Source organism: Emys orbicularis, chromosome 20, assembly GCF_028017835.1.
Source record: "Emys orbicularis isolate rEmyOrb1 chromosome 20, rEmyOrb1.hap1, whole genome shotgun sequence".
Classification (NCBI taxonomy): Eukaryota; Metazoa; Chordata; order Testudines; family Emydidae; genus Emys; species Emys orbicularis.
In genome coordinates this window covers 5187141-5208015 of record NC_088702.1, presented here as the reverse complement: position 1 = coordinate 5208015, position 20875 = coordinate 5187141, and the positions used below count along the sequence as shown (strand labels likewise).

The 20875-nt window shown below is 56.2% G+C and overlaps 1 protein-coding gene across 1 annotated transcript in view; it reads right to left on the bottom strand.

The window, feature by feature from the left end:
• ARHGEF2 (Rho/Rac guanine nucleotide exchange factor 2) overlaps positions 1 to 17035 on the bottom strand; it is a 107855-nt gene extending 90820 nt beyond the window's left edge. The window contains exons 1-4 of the mRNA XM_065420137.1: positions 16752 to 17035; positions 13486 to 13660; positions 10413 to 10521; positions 8019 to 8058 (exon numbers count right to left, since the gene is read on the bottom strand). Of these exons, the coding sequence (XP_065276209.1) occupies positions 8019 to 8058; positions 10413 to 10521; positions 13486 to 13660; positions 16752 to 17035 (608 nt within the window). The remainder of the gene's footprint in view (positions 1 to 8018; positions 8059 to 10412; positions 10522 to 13485; positions 13661 to 16751) is intronic.
• Between the last annotated feature and the right edge of the window lie 3840 nt (positions 17036 to 20875).

Here is a 20875-nt window from a genome sequence, read left to right as displayed (position 1 = left end):
AAGTCATAATGCCCCTCACGAACCGCCGCGCTCGTTTCCGGGGCAACACGCTGATGGCAGAATGATCTCAAACGGTGAATGGGGACAGACTCAGTGTGAGGTTGGGTTGTAAAAAGTTTTTAAAACCTAGTGGTGCAGCCCTATGAGTGATCCCATTAAAAAAAAAACAAAAAAACCACCATCTTTGATGTCTCAAGATTGTCCTTACCCAAGATTATTAACAACGGTTTGTATGACTGTAGCATCTAATATTTAATATTTGTATTGTGAGCACCTAGAAGTCCCAGTCACGGACCAGGGCCCCCACGGTGCTAGGTGCTGTACAGACACAGAACAGAAAGACAGGCTCTGCCTCAAAGAGATTACAGTCACCTAGAGATCGCAGCCAAGAGCAGGGCCCTATTGTGCTAGGAGCTGTACAAAGAATCATAGCACTGTAGGGCTGGAAGGGACAGCAAGAGGTCATCAAGTCTGGCTGGGCAGGACCAAGTAAACCCAGACCATCTCTGACATCCCTGTTCTTAAAACCGCCAATGAGGGAGATTCCACAACCTCCCCTGAGAATTAGAAAGATTTTCCTAATATCTCCCCTAAATCGCACTAGCTGCAGATTAAGCCCATTGCTGCTTCTTCTATCTTCAGAGGACACGGAAAACAATTGATCACCGTCCTCTTTGTAACACCCCCTAACATATTTGAAGACGGTTTTCAGCTCTCCTCCTCCCCCAGCCTGTCTTCTCTTCTCAAGACTCAACGTGCCCCTACACACTAAAGGGACTGCATGGCTTGAACCATACCAGTGTGGTTGAAGTGGCACAAGATTTTGTGTAGAAAAGGTCCAAGAGAGCACACAAGTTTTCACACTAACTAGACAAGCGAAGAAATATTTTTCCCCCATGTAAGATTGGGAAACTGAGGCACAGATCCTCAGTCAGAGGTATTGAAGCTCCTAACGCCTATTGAAATCAATGGGATTTGGGGCACCCAAATACCTTTAAGGATCTGGGCCTAAGTGACTTACCCAAGGTCACAGAAGGAGACCAGACTTGAACTCAGGTCTCCTGAGTCCCAGTCCAATGCCTTAGCTACAGCTAGATGTGAAATCGACCTTAAGTACAAATGAAACTGACTAGTCCCACTGAAGTCCAGCAGAAGTAAACAAACAACAGAAATAGGGGAGGGTAAAGTCCAGTTTGGGTAGCTACATTCCAGCCACCTCCCCCTGCAGTTTCAATTGGATGTGGCCTACGTCTTCACTTCCTGTCCTAAACCCTGCCAGTTCTAATAACCGGAGGTGCTGTTAGTAACACAGAGACGTGTGTTGGTTTAACTCACAGCTTTCACTGGATCCCTGGGAGTTCTGCCCCAGGCCAGCAGGAGTTCACCCATGATTTTTCACAAGGACTGGCCAGAATAAACCAATATTTTCCTTTTCAAGTCCGCTCCAGTCGGGAAGCTGCTCTGTGAGCAATATGTAGCACATGGCTCCATTCTCATTCATTCATCCATCCCCTCCCACCAGCTCCAGCGACAGATCCCTTGTCGCTGGCTGCCCCGCCTGACACAGACACAAACAATGGAGGGCAGTGTGTGACAGGCGGCTCGGGAGACATTCAGGGAGATGGTGAGGTCTAGTGGTCGGAGCAAGGGACTCACAAGCCCAAGGTTTGCATTCCCAGCTCTGAGAGTGGAACCTGATGGTCAGAGCAGCAGGACATGGAGCCGGATCTAGTATAGGAGGAGCAGGGGGTGGATTCCATTCCCAGTTCTGCTACCTCTGGCCTAGATACACTTCATGGTCTATGCTGGCTTCTAGCAGCATAGACCCTGGCCACAGAAAGCTCGTTGAGGGAGGAGCTTGTGGTGATTGAAAATTAATGCAGCCTCCCTGTGCTCAAAAAGCAGGGGTGGGGGGGCAAGTCCAGCGCACATGAATACTCTGGCTGGGAACATAATCATCATCTCTCTGTTACGGATGGGGAAACTGAGGCACAGAATGGGGAAGCAACTTACCCACTGTCACCCACCAAGTGGCAAATAGACGACAGAGTTGCAGGTTAAAGACAGAAAGGATCTCCTCCAACCGTGTGCAGGATCTAATCCTGACGCCGCGGCCTGGGCTCTCACCAGTAGGCAATACTGGAGAATGTCATAGGGATGGGATGAACAACGCTATCTGAATTAGCACAGCTGGTTGAAACTTTTTTGTCTACATGCCCCCCCCCCCCAAAAAAAAACCTAGAAACTTCCCTGAGAAAACCAATTTCATCCATTTTTTTGCTTAAAAAAAAAAAAAAGCCCAAACCCACAAACCTGAACCCCCCAACTAGAAAAAGAAAAAAGACTCTTGATTTTTGTTTTAATGAAAACCCAAACAGGGGTGGGAAAACAACCCCCTCTTCCCCCACTTTCATCAACTTATAAAAACAAAATGCATTTCTGAAACAACTCTACCAACCATTCAGCTAGAGTCATCTACTCTAAGGACCTAACAGCAGTATTGCCATCCGAAGCATTCCAAAATAATGAGCCAGTCCCCTCCCCCAAAACCCCCCACCACCAATTTTACTTTAAAAATCCTGAAACTTTGAAAAGTAACAAATGTCGGGGTCTCTTTTGGTTTGCTTTCTGCCTTTTGAGCTTTTAGGGAATCACATCTCCAAACTTTACAAGGGGGCTAGGAACTTACTTGAAAAAAAAAGAAAAGAAAGCAGAGGGTCTCCCGTCACATGACCCCGGGAGCTGGAGCTTTAAGGAAAAACCCCACCGAATAGCACAAGACTTGCAGTAAAGCAGCCAGAGATGGCGACGCTGAAATATGCTAAGGCCGTGAACTGTGACAGACAGGCCAAGCGGCCAGGCCTGAGACCAGATCTGTAAAGGCATTTTGGTGCCTAGTGTGATTTTCAGTAGGTGCCTATCAGCGTCTTCAAATCTGTACAAGTCTGGCGCCAACCTCCCAGGAATCTCAAATCCTTCCCTTACCATCTGTGACAAATACCCCCCTTTCCCCGGAAGCAGAGACCAGCAGTATCTGCAGATGCCAGGACACCCCACTAGGGGGAGGCTGTGCCCAAGGCATAAATATGAATGAAGCCTGTTCATAGCAGGCAGGTGGCCACAGCTGACTGCCTGCCTGGGCCAGCCAGTGAACAAAGTAAGCCCCGATTCTGCCCTCTCAGCACAGCCCAGGCTGGGTTTGTGACCACAACCGGAGAGCAATAAAACGGAAGCTTTCTCCCCAGCTCGGAGCATCGCTAAGGATTTTCTCAGCAGGCCTGCCTCTGCCCCTGCCCGCAGGTCCTTCTCCCGCCAAAAGCAGCATTCAAGCCCTTTCTACACCCCTAGGTTGGAGCTAGTCTCCCTCTAGATGGCATATTTCTCTCTGGCCCCCTTACTGAGCCCCCGTCACTCTGTGAAATGTTTATCCTCACAGCACCTCTGCGAGGCAGGAAGCGGTTATCTCCAGCGGGGAGCTGAGACATGCAGAGATGAAGGCCCTAAACCTCACAGGTATTTAGAACAGGGGGGTCCAGGGGGCCATGGCCCCTCACTTTTTACCAGCCAGAAGGGTGAGCAATGGGTGTGTGTGTGTGTGTGGAGAGGAGCACGTGGGGGGCAGGGTCTCAGCAGAAAGGGGCGGCACAGGGGCAGGGTCTCAGATGCCAGTAGGCCCCACCCCCTTTTAGGAAGTTCCACTCCTGATTTAGGCCCCGCTAATTTCTGTTGACGTTAGACACCTAAATACTAGGGCCGTCGACCGATCGCAGTTAACTCACGCGATTAACTCAAAAAACTGAATCGCGATTAAAAAACTGAATCGCCCTGTTAAACAATAGAATGCCAATTGAAATGTATTAAATATTTTTGGATGTTTTTCAAATATATTGATTTCTATTACAACACAGAACACAAAGTGTACAGTGCTCACTTTATATTATTTTTATTACAAATATTTGCACTGTAAAAATGATAAACAAAAGAAATAGTATCTTTCAATTCACCTCATACAAGTACTGTAGTGCAATCTCTTTGTCCTGAAAGTGCAACTTACAAATGTCGATTTTTTTTTTGTTACATAACTGCACTCAAAAACAAAACAATGTAAAACTTCAGAGCCTGCAAGTCCACTCAGTCCTACTTCTTGTTCAGCCAATCGCTAAGACAAACACGTTTGTTTACATTTGCAGGAGATAATGCTGCCTGCTTATTTGCAATGTCACCTGAACGTGAGAACAGGCGTTCGCATGGCACTTTTGTAGCCAACTTTGCAAGGTATTTACGTGCCAGATATGCTAAATATTCGTATGCCCCTTCATGCTTCAGCCACCATTCCAGAGGACATGCTTCCATGCTGATGATGTTCGTTAAAAAAATAGTGCGTTAATTAAATGCGTCAGTCTGCACTGCTTTGGATCGTTATCGAGCAGAACTCGTCATCAGCACGGATGCATGTCCTCTGGAATGGTGGATGAAGCACGAAGGGACATATGAATCTTTAGCGCATCTGGCACGTAAATATCTTGCAACACTGGTTACAACAGTTCCATGCGAACGCCTGTTCTCATTTTCAGGTGACACAGTAAACTAGAAGTGGGCACCATTATCTCCTGCAAATGTAACCAAACTTGTTTGTCTGGACGATTGGCTAAACAAGAAGTAGGACTGAGTGGACTTGTAGGCTCTAAAGTTTGATATTGCTTTATTTTTGAATGCAGTTATTTTTTTGTACATAATTCAACATTTGTAAGTTCAACTTTCATGATAAAGAGCTTGCACTACAGTAGTTGTATTAGGTGAATTGAAAAATACTATTTCTTTTGTTTTTTATAGTGCAAATATTTGTAATAAAAATAATATAAAGTGAGCCCTGTACACTTTGTATTCTGTGTTGTAATTGAAATCAATATATTTGAAAATGTAGAAAACATCCAAAAATATTTAAATAAATGGTATTCTATTATTTAACAGTGCGATTAATCGTGATTAATTTTTTTAATCGCTTGACAGCCCTACTTAATACCTTTGAGGAGCTGGCCTAAGTGATTTGCCCAAGGTCACCCACGGTGCCTGTGGTACAGGAACTGAACCTGGTTGCAGACTCCTGGCCTGTCTCCCCCAGCTCAGGAAGGGCTGACCCCACATGCCCAGACTCTACTCAGCCCCTTTCTGTGGGGCACAGCAGGGCCGCCCAGAGGATTCAGGGGGCCTGGGGCAAAGCAATTTCGGGGGCCCCTTCCATAAAAAAAAGTTGCAATACTATAGAATAGTATATTCTCGTGGGGGCCCCTCCGGGGCCGGGGGCCTGGGGCAAATTGCCCCACTTGCCCCCCCCCCCGGGCAACCCTGGGGCACAGTTTGATTTAGCTGGGGATTGGTCCTGCTTTGAGCAGGGGGTTGGACTAGATGACCTCCTGAGGTCCCTTCCAACCCGGATAGTCTATGATTCTATGGTTCTTCAGACACCCGACTCATCAGGTAACAACTCCCACACTGTACGGACGCAGCTCTTCCTCCGGCCCTCAGCACAAAAACCTGCCCGCTTCCCACCGGAGATGCTCGCTGGCTTTTAGAGTCACTGGATCAAGCCCAGCTGGGAGGTGGCTGATCAGGCGCAGGCGAGACCGCACAGCGTATTGGAGTGGGCCTCCCAGCCCGGATCCGCAGACGGTGGGGCTCACGCTACTCCTCTAAACCCAGCCCTGCTCTGAAGTTGTGGCTCAGTCCGGTGGCTGGGCTCTAGGACCCTGCGAGGTGGGAAGGCCCCAGAGCTTGGGCTGCAGCCTGAGCGTCTACACCACAATTAAACAGCCACTTGGGGCTCTGGCTGAGTCAGCTGGCAGCGGCGGGTGTCTAATTGCAGTGTAGACGTAGCCGTAGCCAACTCACACAGGGGAGTCTGCGGCTGAGCAGGGAACTGAAACTACGCCTTCCCATTCCTCTCGGGGGGCCTTTGGCCAGGGCCCCAAGCGGCGTAGCAAACCCCAGCATGCTGGCTGGGCTCATACAGCAGCGAGAGCTGGGGCCCCAGGAGATTCTGGCAGCCTGACTCAGACGAGTTACTCAGGGTTTGCATCAGTCACATTCCACGAGCCGACCGGGATCATGACGTCCAGGGGCCGCGACGCAGCAGCTGGACGTGCCCGGGAGAGGATGCTTGAGCAAACAAAATGAAATCGACAGCTTAAAGGGACGCCCAGATGCATTAAACCCTCTGCCATCCGGAACTCCCTCTCATCGGAGTTTGCTCCTGGAGTCCGCAGGGCCCAGATCCACAAAGGTATTTAGGCTCCTAACGTGCACTGAAATCAGGAGCCTAAACACCTCTGTAGATCTGCACGCTGGTAAATGTCCCCTTAGATCCTTTATTCAAGCAAATCTTTGGGCTTTAACCAGCTGTCAGCCGCTTGTTATCTGCTTCTAGGACTGTCCACACAAGGGAAACTTTTCCCACCATGGCAGTGTGATTTGTATCAGGAATCTCATGAATTAGGGCCCTACCAATTTCACAGCCATGAAAAATGTGTCACGGCCCACGAAATAAGCCCTTCCCCGTGAAATCCGATCTCCCCCTTGCTGCTGGGAGCGCCCCTACCAGGGGCACCTAACTGCTAGTCCTGGCCAGGCCCGGGAGGGTCAGGACTTGTCCTTCCCCTGCACGGCCGCTCTCGGTGGGGAGATCAGACCCACCTGCAGAGCCAACGCAGAAGTGAGGGTGGTACATCCTCACCCTCACTTCTGCGCTGCAGCAGCCTCGGGGTGTCCGTGCTCGGGCATTCTGCCCCACCCCCACGGCTCCTGCTGGAGTTCAGGGTGCCCATTTTTCCGGGGTCCTCCAAATTGGCCGGGGCCCTTGGACACTGGCCGGGACTAGCAGCTATGGGCCCCCAACTGGGGGGAGATTGGCATCACCTCCACCTCCGGGAACCTCCTCCAGCTGCAGGAAGCTCCGCAGCTGCTGCCTTCAGAGCTGGGCTCAGCACAGAAGTGAGGTTGGAAATCCTACGACACTGCCCCCCCGCCAACAGCTTTGTGACCCCCCCGCCATGATCCCCTTTTCAGTCGGGACCCCCAAAGTTACAACACCCTGAAATTTCAGAGGTAAACATCTGAAATCATGAAATTGACCAATTTTAAAGCCCTCTGGCCGTGAAATTCACCAAAATGTACCGTGAATTTGGTAGGACCCTACTTAAAGCCCCTGCTTCTGGAGTCATGGGATTAGGAGAGAATCTCAGCTGCTGCTGCTGCTTTTTTTTAAGCAAGTTTCTAGCTCTCACAGCTGCAAACAGAAGCTTGAAAATGTGAATCCCATTGGCTCCAAAACCAGAAGGTAAATAAAAAGAACCTCAAGATTACTGGTTTTATATTTTTAAATCTCATGATTTGGGGGGCGGAAGGGACCTGACTCGCGATTCTTAAGCCACACTACTATTATCTGCACCAATTCAGCAACAGCAAGTGAGGTGCTGAGAATCCAGGTTCCCATCCCATTTGAAGTATGGCATCAATGAAACCTGCTCCATACGGTACTGGACTAACAGGGGTCCTTAGCCTGTTAACCCTTCGGGGCTCGGGGAGTGACTTATTATTATTTGTATTATGGTAGCATCGAGAGGCGGCTGCTGAGATCAGGACCCCATCATGCTAGGCACGGTACACAGACATAGTGAGAGCCAGCCTCTGCCATGAAAAACTTGCAAGCTAAATAGAAAAGAGAAACAAAGGAACAACAAGAAGCCTAGCAGTGACGAAGCTCTTCTCATGAATAGGTCTTAAAGTGCTTTAACAGAGGAGGTCAGTATCATTAACCCCACTTTACCGGTGGGGAAACTGAGGCAGGGAGGGGACTTGCCCAAAGTCACACAAGGAGCCAGGGACAGACCCCAGACCGCCTGAGGCAAACGCCTCTGTCTTACCCACAGGACCATCCTCCTTCTCCAAGTACAGCCCCTCCGCTGTACAGCTCCCGGCACCCAGACACATCTTGACGACGAGCAAATGCCTCCGAGCCTTACCCATTGGCGAGGTCCATCCCAGAAGCGAAGAGGGAGATTTCTGCAAAGGTGAAAACAAAAAGACGGTAGGAAGCCGTAGCCCGGAGGCCAACGAAGAGGTTCACAGCAAGGTCAGCGTCCCATGGGGTTCACTAAACTAACCACTAGGATACCGATCCAGCATGCTGCAGCTTCCTAGAGATACCGCAAGGCTCGGGGTTAGGACCGGAGAACACAGGAGCGGAATAGCGTTGAGTCTTGCTTTCTGTCTAAGGCTCAACTACTCCAAGTGCTCTGAAATCCCCACGCTCAGGGCCGGCTCCAGGCACCAGCTTACCAAGCAGGTGCTTGGGGCGGCCGCTCCGGAGAGGGGCGGCGCGTCCAGCTGTTCGGCGGCAATTCGGCGGACAGTCCCTCACTCCTGCTCGAAGCGAAGGACCTCCCGCCGAATTCCTGCCGCAGATCGCGATCGCGGCTTTTTTGTTTGTTTGGCTGCTTGGGGCGGCCAAAACCCTGGAGCCGGCCCTGCCCACACTTACTCGGATTGTCTTGAAATTTGCTGTGCCACCTCGGGGGGGAGGGGTACGGCTCATGGTCCAGCTCTGGGGCTGTTTGAGTAAAGGGGTCTTGAGATACAGCCCCCTAGCACTAGCCATTTGCAAAATCGCCCAGCTCTGATCACTTTTTTTGTGCACCCGGAGGGCATGAATGAGAGGTTTAAGTATCGCCTCTCTCCCCATGCTGGCAGGGCAGCAGGCCCCACCGGGCAACCTCACCTCGGGGCTAAAGTTTTGGGGCGTTCCATTGATTTAGGAGGGAAACGGCAGCACAGCAGATGGCTCATGACAGATTCAGAGCCGGGCTGGTGCCCGAGGGCGAAGGCCCGTGGACATCATCACACTGCAAAGTCCCGGAAAGCTCCCCGCCGAAACCCGAGGCTGCGCCGGAGACGCACAGTGGGCTCAGGAAGGGGCGGCCTGCAAGGCCATGGTCACAAAGCCGAGGGCCTGGTGGAAACAGTCAGCGTGCTGGAGAGATCACTGAGCATCGGGGCCGCGGGACGGGACCCTCCCCGAGGGAAACGCTCTCGTCCTAGAGAGAAGTCGCTCCCCTCACAGAGGAGAGGGCACCAGTCAAAGGCTGATGTGCCCCTTGCCGCCTGCTTGGGCCTGGCTTTGGGCTGGCTCTCTGCCCCCAGCAGAGTCACCCACCTTAGCAAGGGGATCAGGTGGGAAGCTGACCCAGGTCGCTTTGATCCGGCTTCCTCCCACGGGGCAGGAGTCTGCCCTCCGCCCGGCAGCGGCTATCACCGCTGGGCGAGGCGTTCCCAGCCTTATAGCTGCACTCAATTGCTGGTGACAACACGGCCCAGTTCCTCTCCTCCCTGTCGGGCGAGAGCCTGGCTAGGGGGCAGGCATAGGCACCAACTCTGGGGGTGCTCAGGGGCTCACGCACCCCTGGGGCTGGCTGCCAATCAGCTCTTCAGCGGCCACCCCATCAGTCAGCTGTCGAGCGGGGCTGCCCCGCCACTGACCCCTCTCTACCCCCTCCCCCGCCCCCAATGTCCTTAAGGCAGGAAGGGGCAGAAAGGAGTGGGCAGGGAGAGGCGGGAGGCGTCAGGGGAGGGGGGCTCAGGGAAGGGGCGGGGTTTTGGGGGGGGGGGCAGTGTGGAACACCCACCAGCAAAACCAAAAGTCCTGTGGGCGCAGGGCTAAGGAAGAAAAGCCGGCTGGGATGGGGAAGGGTTTGTCCTAGGACTGCAGAGCGAGAGACACCCCCTGTTTCCCAACCCTCCCCCCAAGAAGGGAGGCTCGGCCAGGAAGGAAATCCAACAGGTCAAATGCCCTGGAGCAGGTCCTGGGGATTTCCTCTGGTCTCAGCTCTCTCCCTGGTGGCCAGTAGCCAGCACTGCTAGGGTGCCCAGATATCCCAATTTTATAGGGACAGTCCTGACTTTTGGGTCTTTTTCATAGAATAGAAGACCAGGGTTGGAAGGGATCTCAGGAGGTCATCTAGTCCAACCCCCTGCTCAAAGCAGGACCAATCCCCAGACAGATTTTTGCCCCAGATCCCTAAATGACCCCCTCAAGGATTGAACTCACAACCCTGGGTTTAGCAGGCCAATGCTCAAACCACTGAGCTATCTTATATTGGCTCCTATTACCCCCATCCCGATTTTTCACACTTGCTGTCTGGTCGCCCTAGGCACTGCCTGGTGGGGAATTTGGAGCCGAGGCGGCGGGAGGTACATGGCAGAACACCTGGCCCATGCTCAGGGATCTGCTGACACTGCACAGCAGCAAGGGGGCGCCCCAAGCCTCTCTGGACGCCCCCCTCCCCCCCCCCCGCCAGCACTTGGGGTTGCCTGGCAGGCTGGGGTCAGAGGAGCCAGGTGGAGGGGCCTTCCCTACTCACCATCCGCATCCGGGAAGCGGTCGATGCCGCTCAGGGAAATGCACTTGGAGAGGGCGCTGGAGGCGGGGTTCTGCCCGGTCCGATAGGCCTGCAGACTCCTGGCGTCTTCCTGGGGACAAGCGCAGGGATCAGTGCCAGGCAGCGCAGGGGTACGGCTGCCCCCACTGCGCCAAGTGAGGGGGGTGGCTCGGGGCAACGGCTCAAAAACACAGCGGCGTGCCCACTGCTTCCCGCAGCACCCACCCGTAGGGGGGCAGGGTCCCCGCCATGCCCCCTCGCCAGCGGAACTGGGGTCCATGAAGCCCTGGCTGGGACCCCCCACTCACTGCTCCAAGGAGAGCTGGTTGGGGTTGCTGTGGGGAGGGGGTGAAGAATTTCGCCTCTCCAGACGCTCTTGCTTGGTCAGATCACTTCGCCCACCACTAAAATGCAGCCACCTCTGGGGTGGAACCCCACAGCAGCAGCAGCAAGAGAGCGAGAGGATTCAAGAAGCAGCCTGTACACCTCCACTGTCGGGGGCTCCCTCCCGTTCTCCGTTGCCCAGCCCCGCAATTCCCCATCACACCATCCCCAAGGCACCTACAGGCGCTGCCTCCGTGGCAGGTGACACCCGAAATGCACACTGTGGATTTTTCACTGCCTGTGGTGCACTGAGGTTTTGTTTTTCGGGGCAGAAATTAGTTGCCCTCCTCCCCCCACCTTTAGCTCTTTGCTTCTCTTCCCCCCCTCCCCAGTTCCTGTCCACTGGAGAGGAGGAGAGGGAATCCAGTGCCAGGAGACCAGCAAGCATCCCAGAGATCAGCAGGACTCCAGCGTGGGAACCTTTACCTGGCACTGGGCCTAAGGACCCCGAGTTCCATTCCCAGATCTGCCACTGGCCCACCCAGGGCAAGTCACTGCCCTGCTCTGTGCCTCAGTTTCCCCTCCCACCCGTTTTCTGTTTAGGCTGTCAGCTCTTTGGAGCAGGGACTGTCTCTCACTAGTGTAGGTGAAGCACCTACCTCAGCAGGGGTCTGATCTAGGCCCTACCAAAAATGCAGAGAATAGTTGTAGGTAGAATTGGCCCAGGCTGGAATTTAGCCAGGAAACCAGGGGTTAAACACCCCAGATGTTTTTTAAAGCACTGTGGGACCTGCATCTGGCCCCAGCGTGATCACAGCTGGAATCCTGGGCCCCCTTCTGGTGTCCACAATTCCAGCAGGAGGCTGGCGAAGGCTCAGGGAAGAGGCACGAGCCGGATGAAAGGATCGGAGGACGCGTCCGAGAGGGGCACGCACAAGCGGCTTGATCTGTTTAGCGTCACAAAGGGAAGGTGAAGGGGTGATTGGATCCCAGGCCGTGAGTCTCTCCACCGGGAATTAACGGGCTCTTCGGTCTAGCAGAGGAAGGGGGAACGCGGGCCAATAGCTGGAAGCTGAAGCTAGACAGATCCAGACCGGAAACAAGGCGCAGATTTTTCACAGGGAAGGTAATTAACAGGGGGGGCGCGGCAAGTGGGGCAATTTGCCCCGGGCCCCACAGGGACCCCCACGAGAATATACTATTCTATAGTATTGCAACTTTTTTTTATGGAAGGGGGCCCCCGAAATTGCTTTGCCCCAGGCCCCCTGAATCCTCTGGGCGGCCCTGCCGGCCCTGGCAGCAGCAGCGTGTCTTGCGCGGGGGGCGACATGGGGCCGCTGTGGTTCGCGCCGCGGGGGAGCAGCACCCGCACCTTGTGGCTGGACCGGGCAGGCTCCGAGAGGGGGACACTCAGGCTGGGGGTTGCCCTGCCTGCAGATGCCGCAGGGCGGCCGCCCCCCAGCGCCGCAGCCGGGGCTGGGCGAAGCGGCCCGAGCTGCCCAGGGACTGCAGCAGGACGGCCAGAAGCAGCAGCAGCAGCGGGGCCATAGAGGGCAGGGCGCTGCCGTGCGGGGCCCACGTCCCGCTCTCCGGGGCTCCACTCCCTCTGGGGCTACCCTGTCCCGGCTCCTCAGCCCCCTGCCGGGCGGTCCCCCGGCTCTGCCCTCCCGGGTCCCGGCCGGTCCTGGAGACGGGAGCCCTGGCTGGAGGGACCCTGGGCTGAGGCACAGCCCGGGAGCCCCGCTGCTTACCCCGACCCTGCCAGTGCCGGACCGGCTGGAGGTGAGGGGGGAGCGGGCGGAGTCAGCACTGGTGGGGGGGAGCCCAGGGCTGGGGCGGCAGGGGCTGTGGGTGGGGGAGGGCACTGTTGGGAGGCAGGTGAGAGCCCTGGGGTGGGGGGGCAGCCAAAATTTTTTTTGCTTGGGGCAGCAAAAACCTAGAGCCAGCCCTGTCGCCAATGCTGCCAGCCGTTTCCCTTCCCCAGAAGAGAAACATCGCTTATCGAGGCTAACACGCCCCCGAACAGGAACTGTTCTGCCTTCCTCCTTCCACCGCGGGCTGACAAAGGGAGCCGCAGAGTCAGGGTGAAAACAGATGAGAAGTGGAGCAGAGAGCGCTAGGCAGGGACAGGAGGGGTTGCCTGGCTGGCTTAGCTCATTGCGGAGTCTGCTTTGAACTTCCTCCTACTCTCCCGGACTGCACTGCAGGGCCAGCTTATTTCTCTTCACCTCCCTGCCAGACCAGATTCGGTCCCTCTCAGCCGGCATCCACCCTCCCTCCACAGTGGATCGGATTCCTGCCCGGTCTCCCCACACCTTGTATCAGAGACCATTGGCCCATCTGAGTCAGTATCCCTGCCTCTTATGGCCAGTTTTGGGTGCTTCAGAGCAAGGCAGCTGCCCCTGGGGATACAACTGCGGCCAGGTGCGTAGTGATGCGCAAGCAGAGGGATAATTCCTTCCTGATCCGTCTCAGGTGCGGGACAAGGCCCTGAAGCATGAGAGCTGGTTGCATGATTGCTGCAAACATGCAGGTGCAAGTAGGCGAGATTTGGGGGAGGGAGAAGGGCACTGATCCTGTGAGGTGCAGAGCACTCTCGCTGAAGCCAATGGGAGCTGAGGACACTCAGCAGCTGGCAGGAGATAGTCAGCACCTTCCAGGATCTGGCCCTCCACCCCCTTCGGGCAAGTCCCCTGGGGCTCAAGGGAGGAAGGGGAGATGCATCCCCTACCTGAGCCCGCTCCAGGTCCTCCTCCTCCTCCTCGTCCTGCGAGAGCAGGGACTCCAACTCGTCGTTGCTGCGGATGATGGGGGCCCGGCGGGGGTCCCTGCGGTGTCGGGAGAAGCCATCCAACTGCCCCGCAGCGGAGTCGAGCTCCTCAGGGGCCAGGCCCTTCAAACTCACGCTGAAACAGACGAGGGAGAGCCAGGCTGAGAACTCCGAGACCGGGGCCCAGAAACCTGCTAGCCGCCTCCCCACCCCCAACCCCAAATCCAAACCAATGCACACTGGGACTGCTTCATTCCCTCCACCGCAGCAGAGGGCGCCACGCATGCCCCCCCCCCCGGCTCCCAGAACTCCCACGCTCCCCTCCCGGTTCTGACAGCGACTCCCCTCCGAGACCGGGGGCAGGTCCTGAGCTCGGAGCACTAAGCTGCGGTGCAGGTCACGTCCCCGCTCCGTGCCTCGGTTTCCCCCTTTTGCACAAGGGGGATGAGGATGCCTTGCTGCCCCTGCAGCTAGGGTTAATCCGTCCCCAAGGGGGATTTAGTCGTAGATGCTTCACACCAGCATAGCGGGAGGTTTGACTCTCGCCGCTGGCTTCGAAATAAAAACCCACTCTTTTTCAGGGAGGTCACAACCAGCTGCGTCTTGGATCATGCTGCTCTTTCCTTTCCCTTCCCCATAAAGGGGTCCAACAACCCACCTGCCCCCCGACTTTCAGCATGGGAAAGTTGAATCCTAATGCAAGTTTTGCAAACAGCATTGGATCCTCATAGCAACCCAGGGAAGCAGAGGCCAGGACAGAGCCCACGTCTCCAACACGTAGGTCGCTTGCCTTAACCACAGCCCCCCCCCCCCCCCCCCGCGCCTCTCCCCCCTCAGCCCCTGCTAGCTCAGAGGTCAGTAGTGAAATTGACATAGAAATCATTCCCACAGAGCACACCATACTCACCACAGCCTGCTGAACATGGTGCCTAGATGAACCCCTCCCTCGCCCCCGTCGCAATCTCCCCTTCCCCCTACTCCCCCAATGCCGGCACGTCTCTAGAATCGGTCTCTGGATCTCAGAGCCCGACTTCCTGCTCCGGCCTCCACGCTGTTTGCAGAAGTGGGCTGGTGGTTGGGGGTTGGTTATTTTTCATAGCTGCCTCTTTACAGCGGACGAAAAAGCCAATCATCAGCCTGAGCCGGCCACTCTCAGAAAGAGAAAAACCCCAACGCTCCCCTCGGAGCGAAAGAGGCTTTGCTTCAACCGGACACACGAAGGGGCCGTGGGGTGGGTGTAGCGGCAGGGAGAGTCAGAGGGGCCGGCTTCCCCATCACACTAGCAGGGGGCACGGCTTCTGCTACGGACACTGGGGCTTGGATCTTGCCAGGCATGGCTTTACCGGGGAGCTGAAATACTGCGAAACAAAGGACCCGGTTCTCAGCGATGGCCTCTGTCTTTGCCACGAGCAGGTGCCTCACTGAGGGCGCAATTGCCTCAAGCTACCAGCAGGGGGAACCACCTGCCTACTTTGTGACAGACCGGAACATAGGACCGGAGGGGACCCCGGGTCCAGCCCGGGCTGTCACAGGCAGCCCCTCCGGCCATCCCCTTCAGAAACTGATCAAGCACCTCCCAAAGCGAGTTAGGTTGTTGCCTCTGCTACTGGGAGGCTGTCCCAGACCCTCTGTCCTCCGATGGTTGGAAAACCTTATAATTCCCCGGTGAAATTTACTCACAGCCGCTTCATCCCCCTTTGTTCTCATGCCAACATTTGTCCTTTAGCTCATCCCCCTCCCTGGGGTTCACCCCAGTGTCTTCACAGAGAGCCCCAGATCCCCTCGATCTCAGCCCTGGTTCTGCCACACTGAACAAGCCAGAGACTTTCCGCCCGTGGGATCAGGTCCCCAGTCCCCTCGTGATCCCTTCTCGGCACTTCCCGCCATCTGAATTCACCTCTCTCGAACTCGACTGGCCAGAATTGTACACAGGATGCCCGACAACGTCTTACCAGCAGCATGGCGCTAATACCTCCCTCTCTCTACTGGACATCCTAGGATGACATTTGCCTTTTTCGCGGGAAAGGCCTGAACTGGATCCCGACCTGTTCAAATTCTAAACCCCGCTCCCCTGGAGCACGTCAGTCTCCCATCCAAGCCCTGACCCAGCCTGGCTCTGCTTAGCTAGCAAAACCAGCATCTCGGCTCAAGCCGGGCCAGCTGCCAAAGCAACGCTTTGTTCGTCGTCGCCATCAATCCCTGGGCCCGTTCGCTGGGCCGAGCTGCCGAGGGGCGATAAAAGGGAATCAAAGCCACTGAACAGAGGCAGCCAAGATCAGAAATAACAGAGCTGGGGCCACCCCAGTCCCCACCAGCGACCCTGGGATCAGAGCCCACATCCCCAACCCCATCGGAGGCCAGTCCATGGGAGCCCGTCCACAGGGAAGCCCACGCAATAGAGCTGCATGTACCAAGTAGGAAGGGGCCGACAGTTAATGGACAGAGGCTAGGACAGGAAGTGGGGAGGCGGCCACAGCAGGATAGAGCCATGGTCTATTATTATTTGGATTGGAGTCCTAGCCACGGACCAGGGCCCCACTGCTCAAGGTGCTGCACAGACACAGAACACGAACACCTAGCTCTGATACAGAGTTTTCCATCAGTAGGTCGCAAAGCACTTTATAAAAGGAGGTGAGAATCATTTCACAGCTGCAGAAACTGAGGCCCGGAGAGGGGCTGTGGTTTGCCCTGCAGCAGAGGGATGGGGAGCCCTCAGATTTTTATCCCAGCTGGCATCACTGCGTGTGAGCCACAAGTTTTAAGCCTTTCAATGGTCTTGCCAAACTTTGTGCAGTCCTGTGGCAAGCAGTTCCACAGGTTAACATCCCCCTAGGTAGTATTGCTTGGCAGATAGTCGCAGCATGCTGCAGCAGCCAGTTCCATGGGTTAATATCTCACAGGCCTGTGGCAGTAAGTTAACCGCCTGCCCCCAAAATACCCTTCAGAAACAAGATCCACAAGCCACACCCTTGCCCACATAACATTCTGCAATAGGTGTTAACACCCCATCTCCATCAGTAATACACCCCAGCAGCTAGACACACCCCAACCACCACCCTGCAGCGGCCAGTTCCAGGGGTTAACGCCCCCCCCATCACCATTAATGTCAAGCGGCAAGCACATTTCTTAGGCTCTGCGTTTGGTGCCAAGATGGCAGGCGTGGGGTGGGGGTTCCAGGCTTCCAGGCCATGGAAGGGAGAGAAGGTGCCATGGGCCAGGCTGGGTACCTCATTTGGTCGTAGTCCGGGTCGCTCTGCAGCTTCTTGCCCGGCTCCCAGCTGTGGCGCCGGTAGGAGTCCCGTCCACGGAAGGAGGCCCTCGACATGCACGACCTCCGCAGCGGCACGCCCAGGAAACGGTCCTCCTCCTCCTCCTCCATCTCCCAATTGGCCTCCGGGTCGCCACCGGGGCAGGAGCCCTGCTCCACAGCCGACATGCAGCGGCGTTTCTGGCCCCGGGCCCTGCAGGGGGCGCCGTCGCAGACTCCTTGGCATTGCTCGGGGCTGTTCATCCTCAAGTCACGGGGACAGACGGACGCTGGGGGGGGGGGAGGGGGGGAGAAGACAGACAGGACAGAGAGGTCAGGCCCAGGCTGAGTCAAGAAGCAATGTCACAGCGAGCAGGCTGGGGGTGGGTATGGAAGGGTAGGGGGTTCCTAACGGTGACTTGGAGTCACTCCCATCAGATGGCCACCAGATGGGGCCTGTCAGCTCCAGCCTAACCACTAGGCAACCCAGCGAGCTCAGCTGGGCCCAGTGAGCCCCCTCCACACGGTCCCTGCTCCAGTCCTCACGCCCAGTCCCGCTCCTGCTCCACTCCCGTCTGGTTTCTGACCCCCCGGCTATGACTCCGGCTCATCCCTTGACCCCTCAACCCTGACTCCAGCTTCACCCTGGGACCGGTGCCTGCTCCCTGCCCCTATGCTTGTCCTTACCCAAACTGCCCCCACAGCCCCCAGGCCAGGTCCCACTCCACTCACACCCCAGCAGTATACAGCTCCTACAGGAAACAAGTTGGTGGGTTCTCAGCTCTGCAAGCATCCGCAACCCCAAAGCCATCACCATAACTGGCACCGACCAGCCCCCTCGCTGCTAGAGGACTGGACAGGCCCCCAGAGTTCGAGCTGGCCTCCTGCCCCTACTCAGGGCGGACCCTGGGGATTACGGTGACCAGATTATCGAAGGCCAGGACCCTGGGTCACTCCTCACCCAGCAGGGGCCCGTCACCCCCTCCCCTCTAGACTTGTGCCAGAGCTGACCAAGTCCCCACCCCAGCCAGCCCGGGTGGTACCAGTGCCAGAGCTGCTGTCCGGGGCTCAGTGGCTTTGGTGGCACGGCTAATGGACACTGCTGCACCTGCTCGACTTGGGTGTAGGGGGAGGAGGAGCACGGGGAACTACTGAGCACGAAAGAGGGACAACTCAGTTGCCCATTTTAAGGCTCCAAATTTCCAGGCCACCACACGGGGAAAAACAGAACACGCTGGGACAGAACCAAGCTCGCTGGTCACATCAGATCAGGGTGGGGGTACATCCACAGGGGGCAGCCTCTTGCCTGCCTTGCTATTGCCTGTGTAGCTGAGGCCAAAGTTTGGTGGAAGTTCCCAGCCTGCTCCATTCCCCCTGGCAACACCAGACACACTGGATCTGGGAACTCCCCACTTTGCTGGTGTGTATTGCTTCCCCTCTCTCCCAGCCCCTAGTTCCAGATGCCTGTTCAAGCTGATAGGACCCACCTGGGCTAACTCCAGGGTGAGTCAGCCAATACGGCGCTGCGGCTCTACGCAGGATTGTAGCGCCCAGTTACAACCCAGCTGTCAAGCCTTATCCTGCAATAGTTGGGGATGCTGATGGTTTCTACAGCTGATCCTGTGTCCCCTGACCAATCCATCCCCACACCGTCCCATCGTGCTCTCTTTATGAGCTCTTCCACGAAAGCAGCTGCCTTTCAAGTGGACATTAAAGCTTATTACAGCCATAAAGAGGAACTGCCCTTGTTGGCCATTTCCCCATGCTCCCTTCAACAGACCCATTCAGCGAGCATGTCGTAAACCTACACCAGAGCCTCCCCCAAGGTGCTGACCTACAGCTCAGAGGGTGATGCTGGGAGGAGACGAATCGGCGAAGAATCTGGGGCTCCAGCATCCATGCTCCCCAATGGCTCTTGGCTGGGTCTCCCAAGACACAGCAGCTGGGCACTGGGGGGGTGAAAAGACCTTGATTCCCAGCGACTCCTTGCAAAGCGCTAAGGGAAAACAAGTCCCCAAACGCAATTAGCCAAGCGCCTGTGCGTCGTACTCACTCCCCATCACCGCAGTGTCCGAGCACCTCACCGTCTGTTACGTATTTATCCTCACAACCCTCCTGGGACGCAGGGCATTGCTGTTAGCCCCATTGTACAGCTGGGGAAACTGAGGCTCCATGAGGCTAAGTGAGCTACTCAAGGTCACATGGGGAGCTGCAGCGGAGCAGGATTTGAACCACTAGAGGGCTCACAGCAGAGCTGGGAACTCCTCAGGGATACCATCCAGTTGACACACACTCCTCCCTGCCTCTGCCTTGTGCAATCTCTCCATCCCGTCTCTCTCCTTCTGACCCCAAGAGACGACGGATGGTTTAATGAGTCTGTAGCCACACTGGGGAGTTTGAACGGACGGCCTGAGCGGAAGCCCCCTGGGAGGCTTTCCATTGACTTCAACTTTGGATCAGGCCCTTCAAGGCACGGACCAGCTCAAGGGGCTGAATTACTCTGGCTTCCTCTGGCCAGCTCCCTCCCTCCCTCTTAGGCAGATGGGGGGGGGGGGGCTCCAAGTGGATACATGGCTCAACAGGCAGCCGCCCCTCCGGCCAACCTGAGAAGCAGCCAGGGCGGTAAGAGGCGGGTAGGTCACCTATAGATCGCTCATCCTAAAGATCCCTCTTTCAGGCCCGTTGGCTACAGCGCACGTGAGAGCGCACGCCCCTTGCCGGGGAGCACGCGCCCCTGCCAGGCCTAGCGTGGGCTTGGGGCAGACCCTGGAAAGGGGGGCGCCCGTTCACGCCCTGGGCCTTTTGCCAAGGAGCCGGGAGGATGGCACAAGACGGGCACAAGAGTGGGTGGAGTTATCGGCCCCGGATATTCCAGCGCGCTAAGAGGAAAGCAAAAAAAAATCTCCCCAAGCCAAGTGCCCCCCCTCTCGTCTCGCCACCCGAGTTACTCATTAAACGGCAAAGAATTTCTGAAGGAAAAGAGGAGCCGGCCGCACCCCTAGACACACACTCCACGCTTGGGGCCTGGGTCGCAGGTTAAATGGACAAGTGTGTGTGTGTGTGTGTGTGTGTGTGTGTGTGTGTGTGTGTGTGTGTGTGTGTGTGTGTACACACGCACCCCTCCTTGCAAAGACCACGCCACTCCGGGGTCTCTAATAAGTTCCCTAGACAAGAGGGGACATTCCTGGAATCCAGCCTCTGTCTCTTTCCATCCATCTGTTGTCTCGTGTCTCAGACTGCGAGCTCCTTGGGACAGGGACCATCTCTTTGTTCTGTGTTTCTGCAGCGTCCAGCCCCGTGGGGTCCTGGTCCAGGGCTAGAGCTCCTGCAATACCAACAGCAACAACTCGGGCCTTTGCTGTCCTACCCTCTGAACCATTTTCTATGGGGGGACCCGACGACAGGGGGCACAGTCTGGGAGCCTTCCCATCGTCAGGGCCGCCCAGAGGGGGGAGCAAGTGGGGCAATTTGCCCCAGGCCCCGGGCCCCGCAGGGGCCCCCACGAGAGTTTTCAGGGCCCCCCCCCATGAGAGTTTTCGGCAGGTCTTCGGCGGCAGGTCCTTCAGTGCCGCCGAACACACCCGGATCGAGTGAAGGACCCATTGCCGAAGACCCAGAGCTCCTTCCGCTCCGGGTCTTCGGCGGCAATTCGGCAGCGGATCCTTCACTCGCTCCGGGACCCGCCGCCGAAGTGCCCCGAAGACCCGGAGCGGAAGAACCCCTGCCACCGAAGACCCCAGGCCCCCTGAATCCTCTGGGCAGTCCTGCCCATCGTGCAGTATACACACCACCAGCATTTATTGCGCCTGTGCCGACAGCAGCATCGCCCCTCTGACAAGTGTCTTACGCCAGGCCTGGGACAGAGGGGGTCCAGCAGTCTGCCAGGCAATTCCTTCTCCCAGGAATCTCAGCCCCCCACCAATGCCCGGTTCCCATCAAAGCCCAAGGCAGGCCGGGTCAGGCGGGTGGAAGGCTGCCCACTTCTAGCCCATGTTTAAAGAAAACCCAACGCAGCGGAGCTGTAGGAAAGATCTTTACGGAGACGGCAGAGAGGTCAGCATTACCCACGGAGGGGCTTGTGTTTGTCTTGAGCAGCCTGGCTCG